Source organism: Castor canadensis, chromosome 10 (genome assembly GCF_047511655.1).
Source record: "Castor canadensis chromosome 10, mCasCan1.hap1v2, whole genome shotgun sequence".
NCBI classification, from domain to species: Eukaryota; Metazoa; Chordata; class Mammalia; order Rodentia; family Castoridae; genus Castor; species Castor canadensis.
The window spans coordinates 107,408,057-107,424,384 of record NC_133395.1 but is presented as its reverse complement, the minus strand read 5'-3'; the positions used below and the strand labels follow the sequence as shown (position 1 = coordinate 107,424,384).

At 34.7% G+C, this 16,328-nt stretch overlaps 1 protein-coding gene across 2 annotated transcripts in view; it reads left to right on the top strand.

Moving 5' to 3' along the window:
* The window catches only part of Kcnh8 (potassium voltage-gated channel subfamily H member 8), a 362,401-nt gene that overhangs the window by 333,488 nt on the left and 12,585 nt on the right, over positions 1-16,328 (top strand). For both annotated transcript variants that reach the window (XM_074043836.1, XM_074043837.1), the window contains 4 exons: positions 2,408-2,446; positions 6,294-6,643; positions 8,738-8,844; positions 11,996-12,072. In XM_074043836.1, the coding sequence (XP_073899937.1) occupies positions 2,408-2,446; positions 6,294-6,643; positions 8,738-8,844; positions 11,996-12,072 (573 nt within the window). The remainder of the gene's footprint in view (positions 1-2,407; positions 2,447-6,293; positions 6,644-8,737; positions 8,845-11,995; positions 12,073-16,328) is intronic.

The following is a 16,328-nucleotide window of genomic DNA, read 5'->3' as shown; positions in this document are numbered from 1 at the left end:
TGGGCTTCATAAAATGTGTTTGGCAGTTTTCCTTCCCGTATCTATCTTATAAATCCTGGGATTCCATTGAATCCTTTCTCCTTGCATTTTGCAATATTTGGATCAGCATGAAATGTCAGTTATCAGAAGGAAGATGTCATAGTAATCTTTTTAAGTGTGAGTGATTAATATTGTATATAAATAAAATTATTTATTCAGAGAGTATCACAGTGCTGGGAAATACCAATAATATAAATATGTATGTATATGTATATTGTATGTATTTTATATGTGTGTGTTTGTGTGTATGAAGTATGCTTGATTTTTTGGCCATCAGTGAGTCTGATTAAAAAAAATGAGATAAGGTTACCTTGGGTAATCGAAGGCAACAAAAAAATAAGAAGAATAAAAATAAATTGTATAGCAGCCAACCAGTATTCATTTTCCTGCTACTAGTCAGTTACTACCTTGCAACCTTCAGAAAGCCACTTACTCTGTGTAGGCCTTTTAGTTCCTTTTCAGAAAAATGGAGATTAAGAATATCTACTTTATGGGAGCATATTGAAAATTAATGGACATAATGTCTGGGAAATACTTATCACGGTGCTTATCATATAATGAATACTTAACTAATTGATAGTATGGTAATAATCATGATACTGATTTTTGAGATATTTTTTATTAGCAGTGACATTTACATATATTCTTATAATATATCTTAGTTAGATTTACTCCCTCCATTGTTTTCCCTCATCCCCTCAACCTTCCCCCACCTTGATTTTGAAATCTTGCTACTCAAAGTTTACTCTGCGTCCAGAATCATCAGTATCACCTGGGAGATCACTAGTAATTCACCATGCCAAGCTCCACTCCAGACCTGTATCATAACCTGTATTTTAAGGAGATCTCTAAGTAATTCATGTACACATATATGTTTGAGAAGCACTGCTATAGCAAAACAAGCTGACACTCTGCAACTTGACAAGACTAGTGGTAAGGCAGGGAGCTTAAAGTGCATCCAAATGAGAAGACAGTAGTACCACCATCTCTCTTACCCCTCTACAGTCATCTATGTCCTGGAGGGTTTAAAGTTTTCTAAATCCCATTGTTCCCTCTCTAATCCAAGTTGTAACTGAAAAGCTTTTTAAAACACACTTTTGTGTCTACCACAGTAGTAAGAGCACTATACTTTTGTCTTATTTTTCACATTTTTAATTATTCAGCTGTCTTGTCACTGTTAGGGAATTATTACAAAGCTTATGTCTAAAATGCTTCTGATTAATGCATATTTAGGCAACTAAGCAGACATAGAATGGGTTGACTGCTTTGATAAAATTAAACATTGATGAAACATATATTTGCAGAGCAATAATGATGCTGGCATTTGTATAAATAATAACAAATATATTTCACTAATCATCTTGTGGAAAAAAATGATGAGAGGATGATAGAATTACCAATATGTCTGGCTTACTTGAAAAATCATTTTCAAGTGCATTTTTACATATGAATAAAATTATGCTAATTTATAGCATCTATTACCACATTAAAATAAAAGGAGTGTAATTAGGCAAAAAGAAAATGTGGATGATTCCAGAGCATGTTTTGGGGACATGTCATAATATCCAGAGCTGCTTTATACATCATGGAAAGTGAATGTTTTTAATACATTCTTTCACAGTACCATAGTTTGATTTTATTCAATGTGTGTTCTGCAATCCAAGCTTAAGTGATTCTAACATATACACTTCCTCCTTACAGTTCAGTATCTCTGAGGTTAAAATCTGTCTTACAGTTAACGGCATGTCTCCATTTGATTGACAGCATTTTTTTTGTAACCAATTGGGTTCTTAGATTCAATTAAATAGGGAACTGGGATATCTAGTACGCTTAATCTTAGTCCATAAGGAATATCATAGTGCATAAAGCAAATGGGAAGGAAGGAGATATCCCCCACCAGTATTCAAGCAAGAAGGAAAGGAGGATAAGTAGAAAGCAATGACATTAAATAAGATTCCATGGTATCCATTTCACAGAGCCAAAAGGACAAAATTAAGGAAGATGAGAGAACTTAGTAAAAGGCAAGAAATGAGAATAAAACTAAAGTAGAGAGAATGAAGCATCAAGATGGAAAATATGGGCTCTTTATTGCAATGATAATTCATTTGGTGTGGTGCCCGTGGTAGACATTCAACTTTCTGATCTCTTCATGACATACAGCGGAGATCCTAGAGAGGGGGAAAGACGCTTTCAGCATCTTTCAGAAGATATTTTTCTCTTTTTTAACCTACATAAGTAGGTACATAGCACCACACAAACATACAGTCCCTGAAGATTCTTCTTTTTTTACTGCCTCCTTCATTTCACCCAGTCCCAAACTACTAGGAGAGATTTAAGTGATTGATAAAACTTCTGTTTGTTCTTTCAGGTGATATCAAGATTATCGAACAAATCTACAATCCCACAGGTATGGCTTTTTCTAGACAGCAAAATATTTATCCAAAATCTGGATGACTTCTGATATAGCTTTCTTCCCATCTAGGGTTTTATATAATTACTTTTTACTTTCCCCAGTTTTCTTCCCAATAAGAGATTGTATTGACTGATTTTCCTGAGTTAGAGTATAAAGAAGTATTAAAACTTGTATCTCTACAGGAGTGTTTGTTGTTATTGTTATAAAGTCATTTTTTTATCAAAACCTGACAAGAGTACTGAAATCCTGAAGTGTGTTGATCTTATAAGTACTTTTGTTTAAAATTGGTTATAAAATTTTTCATATAAGCATCTACTTTCATGTGAGTATTTATAATGGTTATATATACATGGCTCAAAGATATTCTGGAAGAAGTTTCACTTGAACTCTTAAGACAGTGCCAATTTTTAAGTGCCCTCCACTTTTATAGATGACTTGGAAACATTAATCCATTATATTTACTAGCTAGATTTTTATTGCTAATAATTCTACAAGCCTATGAACAGCTCCTTTCATTGCTTTGTACCTTCTTTGAAGCAGAACTCAACACCACACACACACACACATACACACCAACATATACACACACACACACATACACACACACACCCCACAAATAGATCCAGTTGAGCATTATAAAGATACTGATAATTTACAAAGATGGTTGGAGAAGGGCAAACAGTGTTTACATTTAACATTAGGTCAAGAAACTCCTTAAAAGTTTCTAAAGCATCTCGCTGCTTTCAACCAAGTGTCTCTTCAAAACTAGTTTACTTTTCTCTTTCATCTCCACAAAATCTTCCTCATAAGAAAGCAAAATAGACTTCATGTGTCAACTCTTCTCTCCAGAAAGTCCTTCCTCGCAGCAGCACCAACTTTCCCCCAGACCCTTTCTATATTTCCTTGTTCATGAAGAGAAATTTGACTTTTTTGTTGATTGCTTTTCCCATTTGAATTTCTCACCCTTTTACAGAACTGCAAAGATAAAGATCCCTCCTAATAATCTAACATCCTTAACTTGAAAAATTCTTCTTTGTAATTTAGATTGAAGTTCATTTGTGATGTTAAAACTACCAGAATAACAACAGATGTTTATTTCTCTTTTTGGACAAGTCTTAGAGGAGGACTATAACATCCCCCATGTGTCAATATGGTTCCTGAATTTCTACTTTCTGCTTCATTATTTTTAGCATATGACTTCCTTCTTTAAGATCTCTTCATTTCCCCAAGGTGGTAGATGAATATCCATTAGTTTTAGCCATACTCCAAACTAGAAACTAAAGAAATATGAAAGAGTGTGATAGAGGTTCCCTTGTTCTTTGTAGCCTTTCTAAAATTTCCTCACAACCTCTCTACTTACATACCATCATGTTAGAACATAGCCTCATTGATAAACCAAGTTGCAAGGGAAACTGTGATCTTTGGGCAGGGTATATTTCTAATACACCTATTAAGTAAGAAAGAAGAAGGCATTGCATAAAAGAGGTAACCACACCTGCCCTGATAGAAATTTGGTGTTCATCTTCCTTATGATAATCATCATTTCATGCATTTATTCAAACTTTTCTTTACACATTGCTAAGTGCTTAATTTCCATTATCTAATACCTAACATTTTCCTCATGCCATTCCTAGTTTACAGGCAAGGAAACAAAGATTTCTTAATAATTGTGTTATCTACCAAGTAGTACCAAGGTTACTACTAGCAAAGGACAGGAGTTCTAGGGCTGTAAAACTGAAAACTATCCATTCAACCTTGAGACTTTGTCCTGCTTGCTCTTTAGTTAGGACAGATTAGACTAGTCATTTGTGAGTTTTAAGTGACTATTCCAACAAAATGTCATGAGCTAAGTTTCAGATTTCTTTAACTATGAGTTTTAAAATCTTATTATACTTATGAAAGCATTTTGCTAGGAAGAGAGTGAAGGGATGAATCAGGTGAGAAGGGAGAGACCTGTGTTTGAATGCTATGGCAATGTATCACAGGTGAATCCAGCTACTTGGGGGAATCAGCTGTTTCTGGTGATTCCTGGAGAAAGGAGCTGGTCCTCCTGCCAGAAGCCAACATGGGTCTGGGTGTCAAATAATATAAAAAACTTTAAGTCCTGACTACAGTAATGATAGGTGGGATTATTAACTCTTGGTATAAGTGATGTCTGCTGTCTTGATTATAAGAGTCAGTTTCTAAGAAATTTATCTAAGGTGCCAAGACACCTTCACAAAGTGTAAGTATGAAATTTGAACAAACTTGTAGAAGTATAAACACTGGACAAGTTATTAGTAAGAGACTCCTTTAGAGCCAGTGGAGACTTTTGAAACAAAAGAATGAATACATTGTCAACAGCTATATAAACAGAAATATAAATAGAGAATGTACTTAGTGTTTTTCATTTCTTTGATAAGTTTGCCCAGTTGTGTGTTTAGCTGGGGTAGCTAATTTTTCTATTCCACACTGCTAGTATACAAATATTTCCCTGCAATCCATGTAGGTCCAATTTTTGTTGAAGCACACAGTTTTAAATGCTGTGAAAAACCAAAATAAACAAGTAAAAGAAACATCATGACCAACCCAATAAAGATCTCCTAGTTTTACCATTAATTAAAATATTCATATCTAGCTGAAAAGAGGAGGCTAGGAATACCATTTTGTTCAGAAATCTTGAGCCATCCATCGAGATTAACATACAAAAAATCTTCAAAAAAAAACCAATCATCTCACTTAGCAGCTGCTAAATCACATAAACTGAATGGTTGTTGCCTGCAAGTCATTATAATTCTTTTATATCTGTCACTACACCTATTATAGGTATAGCAAAAACCAAATATACCAATGAACCAACCACTCATTGAAGTCATAATCATGACATCCCATGAGATTTAAGTAACAATTTTAGGGATTTCAAGTTTTTAATCTTACTTTTTTTTTTTAGAGATTATCGATAAGCAGCTATAAGTGATTAGATTTCAAAAGAAACTGAGGCACAGAAAAGTAAATTGACCTTTTGAGATGAATTTACCTCTGGACATGCTCCAGAGAAGCCATGTCTGGGGTGGAACAGGAAGCATACATTTTATAGTGACTGTTCAGAGCCACTAAAGTTTAGCTTTTGGTGGCTTCTCTGTCCTGCCCTCCCATCATCACCTCAGTTTTCTTTTCCTGTCTTTTCTGTTTTTTTCTTTTTAGCCTACCACGTTCAAGAGTCCAGTGATACTAAGCTAGATTTTGACAAAACTATTTTCCCTCCTTTCCCAATGCTCTTCGGAGGGAAAGACCTGGTAGTTCTATTTCTTGTTAGCAACTTATGAGAGCAAGAACAATAGTGTAGCTGAGGACACTTCTGTGCTTTTTCCTTCCATGGGAACCCGAATAGGAAAGATATTCTCAAGGATAATATAAGTTTTACTGGCTTATCTCCATGTAAAGGTCCATTAAAGATCTTACCATTTTAACTCACAAAATCCAAGAACATCATTAAAATTGAAAACATCTTTATTCCTAAGAGTGTGCCACCATGTACTATTCCAAGTGACTAACCAAGTAAATACTAGATGCAAAGCTTATAAAATGTACCTTTTATAGAACTCCCCCACCAAGACAGTTTGAAAGAACAACTGAAGGGCTGAAGGCTAAAGCCAGGAAAGCAGAGAGGATGAACCTGGAGGTCAGAATTTGAAAGACTTTTAAAACCTGCAAAAAAAAAAAAATAGCAAAATCTGAGGTCTTCAGTTTTAATGATAGTAAGTCTCTAAGGGATTTGACTTTCTTCAGTAGAGCAGTATGAATGATACCGGCTTTAAAAGCCTTTGCAATCTGCACTAATCTATGTTATCCATTGATTTAGTCAGAGCCTAAGGGGAATGGCAGCATCAAGAGACTGCCATCCATTGTGGAGGATGAAGAAGAGGAGGAGGGAGAAGAAGAAGAGACAGCCTCCCTCTCTCCCATCTACACAAGAGAACCCTCTTCACGCAGCAAGAAGACTGGAAGCAACAAAAGCTACCTAGGCTTAAGCCTAAAGCAGCTGGCCTCAGGAACAGTGCCATTTCACTCACCTATCCGAGCCTCCAGTTCAAATTCCCCCCAAGTCAAGCAGGAGACTGACCTCCCTAACCATGGTAAAAGGAAAGAGAAGAACTTGAAATTGCAACTTTCTACTTTGAATAATGCGGGGCCTCCAGACCTCAGTCCAAGGTTAGAGTTCACATCACATTAACTCTTTCCCAGGTGAAAGTGGTCCTCTTTAATGCAGACTCATACGTGCCTAATAAATTACTCAGTCTTTTTACTGTGTAGGTTCACAGCCTGGATTCTTTATCTTTCTCTTTGTGCATGTTTTTTTGAAAATGTGTACAGGTTTGTATATACATGGTATGAGAATAAATACTTTTGGTAATATTCTCAAAAGAATCCATTAAATGTTCAGCATTTCTTCTCTACACTCTTTAGATTCATTTAGCTCTACCTATTGTGTTAAATGTATAATAAATGTAATGCAAAATATAAATGCACAAAGAACTGAGTGCTTTCTATGTTTTATGTACTTTTACAGTGTGACTTTATAATTTATTAATTTATGAAGAACATAAAAAGAGATAGGACAAAATCCATCCATGCTGTCCTCTTAATTAGCCTGATCTTGTCAAAAGTTTCATAAGGCAACAAGTTGAAATTATGAAGAAAGTAAAGTGTTGATTTTCATTTTCCATATGATTTACCCCATTACTGTGGAAGGCTGAAGCTCAGTTTTATTTCTGGTCTCTTCAATAGGTAACATAGCTTCTCTTTTTAATTAAAAATAAATCCACTTTAGAAGCAATGAAAGGTGGCTAAGAAAGTGAAAAAATCTTGGAAAATGTGAAAGGGTCAGGCTGTGGCACATAAAAGCAATAGCAATCATCAAAATCTCATAACAGCTAAGTAATTAAGAAAAGCAGGAAAAATACTGAGTGTGTTCTGTTTCGTGTACTTTGCTAGGTAATTTCATATTCACCCTGCATTTAGTCTTCTTGGAATCCCACGAAGTAGTTCATCTTATCTCTACTATGAAGTTATAAGAACTAGAATTCAAAATTTAAATATTTTGTCCAAGATCTCAGAGATATTAAGTAGTAAAAACAGAATTCAAATTGTTTTTCTACTCACAACCCAAGTGATCTAATATACTACATATTTCATCATTCTCTTAAAGAGCACAGCTTATCCTTTAAAAAAGAATATTAGAAAAAAATAGGCAAAGCAAGTTTAGTGAAAAGTATGTGGACATTAAATTGTCAAGCATTCAGTTGAAGATGGTACTTTGAAAACTGCTTGACTCTTCTTCATAAAGTTTTATTAAAATGAAAAATAATAATTTAAATAGGCAAAGACTCTATCAGAGCTAGAAGGGAAAATTTTATGTATAATATGATCCTACACTTAAAAATAATATATGTTCTTTTATGTATAGAAAAAGATCTTGAGGACCTATGCCAAAATATTGACAGTAGTGGTAAAGTAGAGGTGATTTTTATTTTCTGATTTTGTTACCTTTATGTATAAATTCCTATAATAGACTTGCATTTTTAATTAATGAATTAGTATTTACTAAGGAAAGAAGATTAGAAAACAACCTGATAGTAAGTTAAGTAGAATTCTTCAACACAAAAATTGAGTTTTGTCCAAACCTAGTGACTGTATCACCAAATTTAATTTTCTATAATGTTACAGTCATTAGGTTATCATGTTTTTTCTTAGAATACTTATTTAATATGAATTTAGTAAAAGAACTTCTTTGTAAATGTACATACATATATATTCTTTAATCTGAGATTTGAATCAGAATCTGAAAATAAATAAGAGCCTAAACCCTATAGCATTATTTCCAATAAAAATATAATGTAAGCTAAATTTGTGAGCCACATATGTAGTTTTAAATTTTTCTACTAGTGACATTTTTTTAAAGTAGAAAAAAGTCAGATTAATGTTAACAATGTATTTTACTTAATACAATATGTCCCAAACACTACCATTGTAAAAGTTAACAATATAAAAATCATTTTTAAATTTATTTCTTTCTTTACACTTATTCTTCAAAGTCCAGAATGTGTTTTTATACATGCAGCACATCTCAATTTGCACCAACCACATTTCAGGTCCTTCATATAAGACAAATAGTTACCAGGCTAGATATCCAGCTCTACAATAACTAGAATTTGGAAATTTCACATAAAATTTCTTAAAGACTTCTAGAAATACTAGAATACATGAATATAATGCAGTACTGACTGATTTCCTTTACTTCAACAGGATTGTTGATGGAATTGAAGACAGAAACAGCAGGGAAGAAAGCCAAACTTTTGACTTTGGCTCTGAAAAAATCCAGACAGAGCCTAGAATATCTCCTCCTCTTGGAGGTAAGCTCTTTATGTAATGTTCTCTTAAGGGATGATTCTTTTAACTCGTAATGTTTGAGGTTAGCATTACTTCTCCATTCTCCACATGATAGAATTCTACCAATGTCATTGAATGATTTGACTTGAGTCTGTGCCATTTTCCAAGTTATTTTTCTAATGTAAGTGGAGAAAATTTTATTGGTAGTCTTAATTGTTACAGATTATTAGAAGTGGAGTGAATGCAAACAGCACAGAATGTAAAACTGGGAATACAAGTGTGAGATGAAAGGTTAATATGTCTAATATGTGCATACATATGCACTGAAACGGTAATAGTTTACTGAGACATAGTAACATACTGATATTCAGTAACTTCTGCAGTTTTTGGACTAGATGTTCCATATTTTTATTTCATTTTATTTTAACTTATTTATTTATTGTTGTGCTATTTGGGGGTACACTGTGGCATTTACAAAAGTTCATATAATATATCAAATATATCATACAAATTACTTTTTAACTTTATGTTCATACTATATTTAGGGTTTTTTTGTAGTTTCCAAATATACAATTTTCTATTAGAATATTATTGTTGTACTGGGGGACATTGTGACATTTACAAAAGTGCTTACAATATATTGCCCTTGAATTCACCCCCCGCCATTCAAGTTATTAAGATATCATTTTTAATTGCTCCTCCATCCGGGCTACACACCATGCCATGTATCAACCACACTAAACATTGTGTCAGGAAACTCAAATTTATGCTGTTCGTCAGACAGTACCTATGTTTTCCTGTGATAAATTCAGACTAACTTACAGAAACACCACTTAAGGAAAACACCATGCTGGTTGCATACTATAAGAACATTGGTTATATTTAGTCAATTTATTTGGTGAGAGGTTATATACTTGCAGTCAGTCAGAGAATAAACAACTTTAGAATGATCTAAGCAAGTTGGAAATGATGGAGAGCTAAATAAAGCATTAGCCTCTCATGAAAGTAAATTAATATAAAGATCCCCCAACTGAGGTCCAGACCCCTCTCTCTCTTTCTCTCCCTTTTAACCTTGAGTTCATTGCCCAAAAAAGGGATTTGCCAATATGAAGAAGGCCAGAAGTGACAAACTCTAAAGAACACATACCTGTATTGATAAAGACAGAATAATGCATAAGTTAAACGGGTACAGCTAATCCAAAATAATTACCAGAAAACTACCAGATGCAAGACTACCACACCCTATCCACCCTCTTCTCTTTTCACCAACTAGTGAGATCCTTGTGTTAGAATCTCCTGCTAATTAGCAAATCCCTCTATAGACAAAGCCAAGTTCAAGAAAGATAGCTGCATGAACAGTTCTGGGAGGTGTCTCTGTTTAGTAAAATACCAGTATTTCATCTCAGCCAACAACCCTTCCTAGCACCCATCACCTGCTGGGGAACCTGAAGGATCTTTGTAAGACTTGTAGGCAGCAGGGAAGAGCAGACAAGGAGGAGTACAGTGGTGATTATTGAGTTCAGTTGGATTGCATACATTGATACTGCTTTCAGTGGGGCAGTGTTTAAAGAAATCATAGTTATAGTCAAGCTAGTGTCTGCCGTGAACACCAGTGGTTATATTCAATGGCAAGATTTTCCTTTTGGTTCACCTGGAGCTGCAGTCTCACCCATGACCATCCACCTATTTCTTAGCTTCCTTCTTTCCCTAAACCCATCACCTACCTCTTCACTAATCCATTCAAGTAATAAATTTTCTTTATTCTGCCTCCTAAATATCTGTGTTTTCTGTCCTTCCTGCCTCTACTCTCTTCCTAGCCACATCTGTCTCTTTCCTACATTTCCACCAAAGTCTGTTCTCTGGTCTCACACCATTTTCCACGCAGAGTATATTTTTAAAGAAAATGCAAATTTATTTGTATTTCTCTGTTCTTGTGCCTGAAACCCTGAGATGGATTTGTATAGTCCATATTATGAAATCCAAACCCATTGCCTAAGTAATTTTTGTGGTACTGGTATTGAACTCAGGCCTCTTGCTTGCTAGGCACCTTCAGCCCTTTTTGCTTTTAATTGTTCAAATAGGTTCTTGTGCTTTTTGCCTGGGCTGGCCTTGAACTCTAATCCTCCTATCTATGCCTGCCATGTAGTTGGGATTACAGGCGTGCCACCATACCCACCTTGTTCTTTGATATATGGTCTCACTAACTTTTGGCGGAGTCTGGACTGGCCTCGATCTGTGATCTTCCTGATCTCTACATCCTGAGTTGCTGGGATTATAGGTGTGAGCTGCTACATCCAGATGCCTAAATACTTTTTAAGTGTCTCTGACTTCTAAGCTCCAGGAAGATCAATTACATTTTCTTTATTCATATATTGACCTATTGTTTATAACTGGAAATCATTTGTTGAATGAATAGAATATCTTTAAAAAGTATCTCTGTGAAATGCATTGTTGTTGCTTTGGACTACTTTAAGTGTTTTTTCTCCCATAGAAAAGTTTTCTAGGCATAATTGATGAAAATTAGTATGGTCATATATTGAGACAGAGAAAGAGAGAGAGGGAGAAAGAGAGAAAAAGAGAGAGAGATTGAATTTTGTACTCCAACTAGTACTGACTCATTTGAACTTTTTGTCCTGGACAGTAGAGAAAACATGGAGAAAAGAGAACTAGGAAATGGGAGAAATTACCTTGTGAATTGAGGCAGAGCCAGAATTGTGCAGCACAGATTAGTACCTGAAATAGAGGTGGAGAAAAACTTTCTCATTGGCAAAGGAATCAAGTTTTGGAAAAGAATGAGAGAAGGAAAAGAATATCCCTTTTATATGGTATGAGCACTGACTGTCACATTTTTAGAAAACAGTCAAAGAAGAGAAAATGTGCCATCTTGGACCATGGTAGTGATCATATCTGGGGTAATGGGAGGATTTCCTTGGGCACACCCAGTCACTGTGGTTTCAGTCACCACTATGTGTGTGTATGGTTCCAAGAGTATATCAGGAGCCATCCAGAGAAGTACAAGAGGCTTATCTAATCCTGGGAGGACAGAAACTACAGGGAACAAACATTAGGAAAGGTTAAAGGTGATAACTTGGGCTTTGTTCCATATTTCAGTTGTCCCAGTCCTCAGACATGCAGTTGAATTCTAAAAGGCTCATTCTGTGTGTCACTTTCTAGACCCAGAGATTGGAGCTGCCGTTCTCTTCATCAAAGCAGAGGAAACCAAACAGCAGATAAACAAGCTCAACAGTGAGGTATGGATCTCTTTTCTTGGTCATGCTGGAGTGGTCAGAGGAGATAATCTTAGTTACACACAAAAGCAGTGTAAATAGAGAACGACATCTGCTACCATGTCTGCCCACCACGGGAGAAGCCCTACTCAGCCTCATAAGGGCCATGTTACCTTGACAAGCCACTTCCCTCTCTCAAGCTCCATTTCCCCATGTGTAAGAAGGTGGTAATAATTATTCCTACATTTTTGTCCATTATAAAATTAAATGAGAAAGTAGCAGACAGAAAAGCTTGAAGGCAAAGAATAGGGGTGTGTTAAGGAGGCAGTGAAATCTCTGGATACCTGGGGCTCAGTCCTTCTGAAAACCTCTGAGGACTGTGTAGAACAACTCAAAATTGTTCCACCAAGAAGCAAGGAAACAAAGAGTTGAGACTCTTAATGCAGGCTTAGCTGCAAGGGAGATTGGAAACTCTTTTCAAGAGAAAGGCAGAGGAACAGCTGAGACTGTTTTTGGTGGCCTTCAGAGTGAGCTTGGCAAGAGCATGTGGGCAGTATAGTATAACAAATCTCCTTCTAGGACTAAAGTTTAAGATTACATCATGACATCTTGGGAGAGGGGAATTGCAGCCTTGTGATTGTGTTGAGAGTATTTTCAAAGGAGGTTAATTGCATTAACTTTCAATTATCTATAATAATGGAGGACTGTGTATCTTGACATAAAATCCACAGGTCTCTATTAAAACTGCATTTCTTCAACTTCATTAAGATTTATGCTCATCTGCCATCTATCTTTCCACACCTACTGTCCCTGGAAGCAAGATTGTTGATAATGGAAAGAGTGCCAAGAGGGAGACTAATAAGGAAGAGAAAAAAAAAATCAGAGTTTACCAACTGGATCAAAAGTCCTAAATCATAAGGACTTCGCCAAACACTGGGTGCCACAAATAACCTCTTGTTAAAAAGACGTTTTAAAAAACCAAATCCTGATGGAGAACTAGACATTATCTTCCATTAACAATTTCCCTTCAGATATTGTTTCCAGCTAAAATCAATCATTAATACTATTTGAATTCTTTCTACTCATATTTGAGAACATTTAATGGTTTTAAGAACTGATTGACCTATTTCTTCCTAAAGTATTAAAGTTAGAGTTTCTTCTGGAGGAAAAAAAAGTGTATCTTTCCCCTTTTAGAGTATAAATGATTTTTCCAAGGTAGGGCTATAGAACAGCACACTGTATATTTTCCCTTGTCATTATGGACCAACGGTATATCTGTTAAAGTAGACAATCCCTTGAAAAACAAAATTTTCCCCAATGTGATCCTGTATTCATCATTGCTTTTCTAGTTAGATGACTTATGTATTTTCTCTTGTCATACCTTGTAACAAAAGATCAAGCTAAAATACCAGTGCTATAATATTCTTCTCAAAAGATTAGATTTTCATTATAGTATAATATGTGCTTTCTTCATGGTCAAAGCTTAACAGAAAAATCTTATCTTTTACACATAACTTAGTCCATACAGTCTTGAGCATTTAAGTTGTATATTGGAATCAACTAAAATAGTTATAATAAAAATACAAATTGGCTTCAAGTTGAAGAACTACCCCTCTCGTAACCTCCTACTTGTATTTTCCTCACATCTCCTACAAAGTAGTGCTTATATAGAAAAAGAATTTTTAAGCGCAAGCTTATTTTTCATTTTACCTATTTCCTAGTATTCATACATGTGATCAATTGATCGCTCTATTCTTTGTTTATTCTATTATTTTGTTACAAGCAATTAAGAAAATAATTAATAATATACGTGGAATATACTTCACGGCACTTACTCTCACCAAAAAGGCAAGTGCAACTATCGTTGAGGCATGTTGACAGTGGGACATTCTACAGGTATAAAAGCATTGCCGACCCTTATTCTATTTGCTCAAAGATTAAAGATGTACCAAAATTCTTCACTGATGTGTACCTTTCACAATCATACTCAACTGGTTAAACATAGAACAAAATCAGAAAAGGAATAATAATGGTAATAACTTACATTTATGGAACAGTTAAGAGAGTTTAAAAGATATAGGACAGGTGCTAATGTTAGCATGCTTTTGATAGCCCTGTCAGGGGTTTGCAGTGGAGGAAGGGTGTGATTCTAACAAAATTCTTTGAAAATAACAACAAAAGTAACTGTAGGGGCCATGGGCTGTGTAAGTCAAATGCTCCATTTATGAAAAGGTTTGTAGATAAGGGTTAAGGTATATTCTCATTTCTGAAATCTGACTGACCCAGAAAAACATTATGGCAAATCCTGCCAAGGGAAAATTCTCTATCTCAGCAGGCATAAAGCATAAAACACACTAATGGAAAGAGAAATAGTTTTGGAGGGAGACAAATATTTAGGTCCTCATCCTGTGACTTCAATAAGGTGTTTGCCTTTCCTAGGTTTGTATTATTCTATTAACAGATAATAATATCTGAAATAGAGAGTTATTGTGATGACTTAATGCCACATGTGAAGCATTTATTTAAATTACATATGTAAAGCCTGATAGCTTCCTTTATAAGTGGACAATAAATAACAATTTTTTTGCATTCCAGTTGAAGTTTCTATTCAACAAAGAGTGACTGCCCTATCTGTACCTCCTAATAGCCATCAGTGCCCAGCACAGGGTACCAGGGGAAAGATGATCAACCAATGTTTATTGAATAAAATGAAAGTACATGAACTTAACGAAAGCAAAATTGATTATGAAAAACACTACTTTCACCGGGAAACTTTCCTTTTTGCTATGAAAATAGAATAGGAAATGATATGGCAGATTCTTTATATATTTCAAAACATCTTACATGAGCTAAACACCTTGATTTAAAAGTACCCCTGTATTAATTGAACAAACACATATAGTCTGAAAAGAGGGGGAAGAAGGAATGGAGTTAAGGAAATATAATAGATGGAATGAAGTTGTCCAAAGTACACTGTACACATCTATGGAAATATCACAATGAAACTTCCTTGTACTATTAATGTATGCTAATAAAAATACAAAGTAAACACATATACTGCAAGACTTACAGGTTTAAGGGAGATAGACACATTAGACCAGTTTAACAATGCTTGACCATTACCTAATGTTACATTAAACATATTAAAGACAAAATAAAGATAAAACTGTACAGGAAAAACCTGCCAGGCTTAAAAGAAAGATAAACAGAACCACATCTACATTTTCAAAATGAGAGAAGACAGGTGTACTGTTAAATTATCTTGCTTACCACAGTATGCTTTGGTTTGGGTGCTCTGCCATTTCTTAGTATTTTATTTTATATATTTAATATTTTAGTTTATATTTATATTTTTACTATTTTATTTTATATGCATGTAAAGGACCCATAGTTAATAGTAAGCCATTTTTATCCATTTTGAGTCTTATTTATATATTTAATTCTCATGTATATGTATGAGAATTTATATATATGTGAGAATGAAATGTGTAACATGTATAAACAAAAATGAGCTATGTAGAAATATAACAGCTTATAATGATTTTTACAGAGTAATCAAGCTTCTATGCTGTTTATGTCCCTTTTTCAAAATGATTTTATTGATATATACTAGTCATATAATTCACTCATTTAAAGTATAACATTTGATGGTTTTTAGTATAATCACAGAACTGTGCATCCATTACCACAATCAATTTAAGAATACTTCATTGTCCACAAAGAAACTCTATACAACATAGCTATCACTCCTAACCACTGCAGCACCCCTCTCCTCAGCTCTAGGCAACCATGAATCTGCAATCAGTCTGCATTCTGTGTTTATAGATTTGCACTGGGCATTTCATGTAAGTGGAATCAATATATGGCCCTTTATTACTGGCTTTTTTTTTAACTTCACATGTTTTCAAGGCCTACCATGTTGTGGGATATATCAGCACTGCACTTTTTTATTGTCTAATAACATTCCAAAGAATGAATACAAAGTATGACTATTCCACATCTTGCATATCCATTCTTCAGTTGGTGGACATATGGGTTGTTACCACTTTTGAGCTAATACAAATAACGCTGCCATGTACATTTATGTATAAGTTTGTGTGTGCATATAGGTTTTCATTTCTCTTGATTCTATATCTGGAAGTAGAGTTGCTGAATCATGTGGTATTTCCATGTCTAAACATTTGAGGAACTCCCAGGTTATTTTCCAAAGCGACAGCAGCATTTTACATTCCCAGCAAGAGTACATGAAGGTTCTGGTTCCTTCCCAACTATTTTTATAA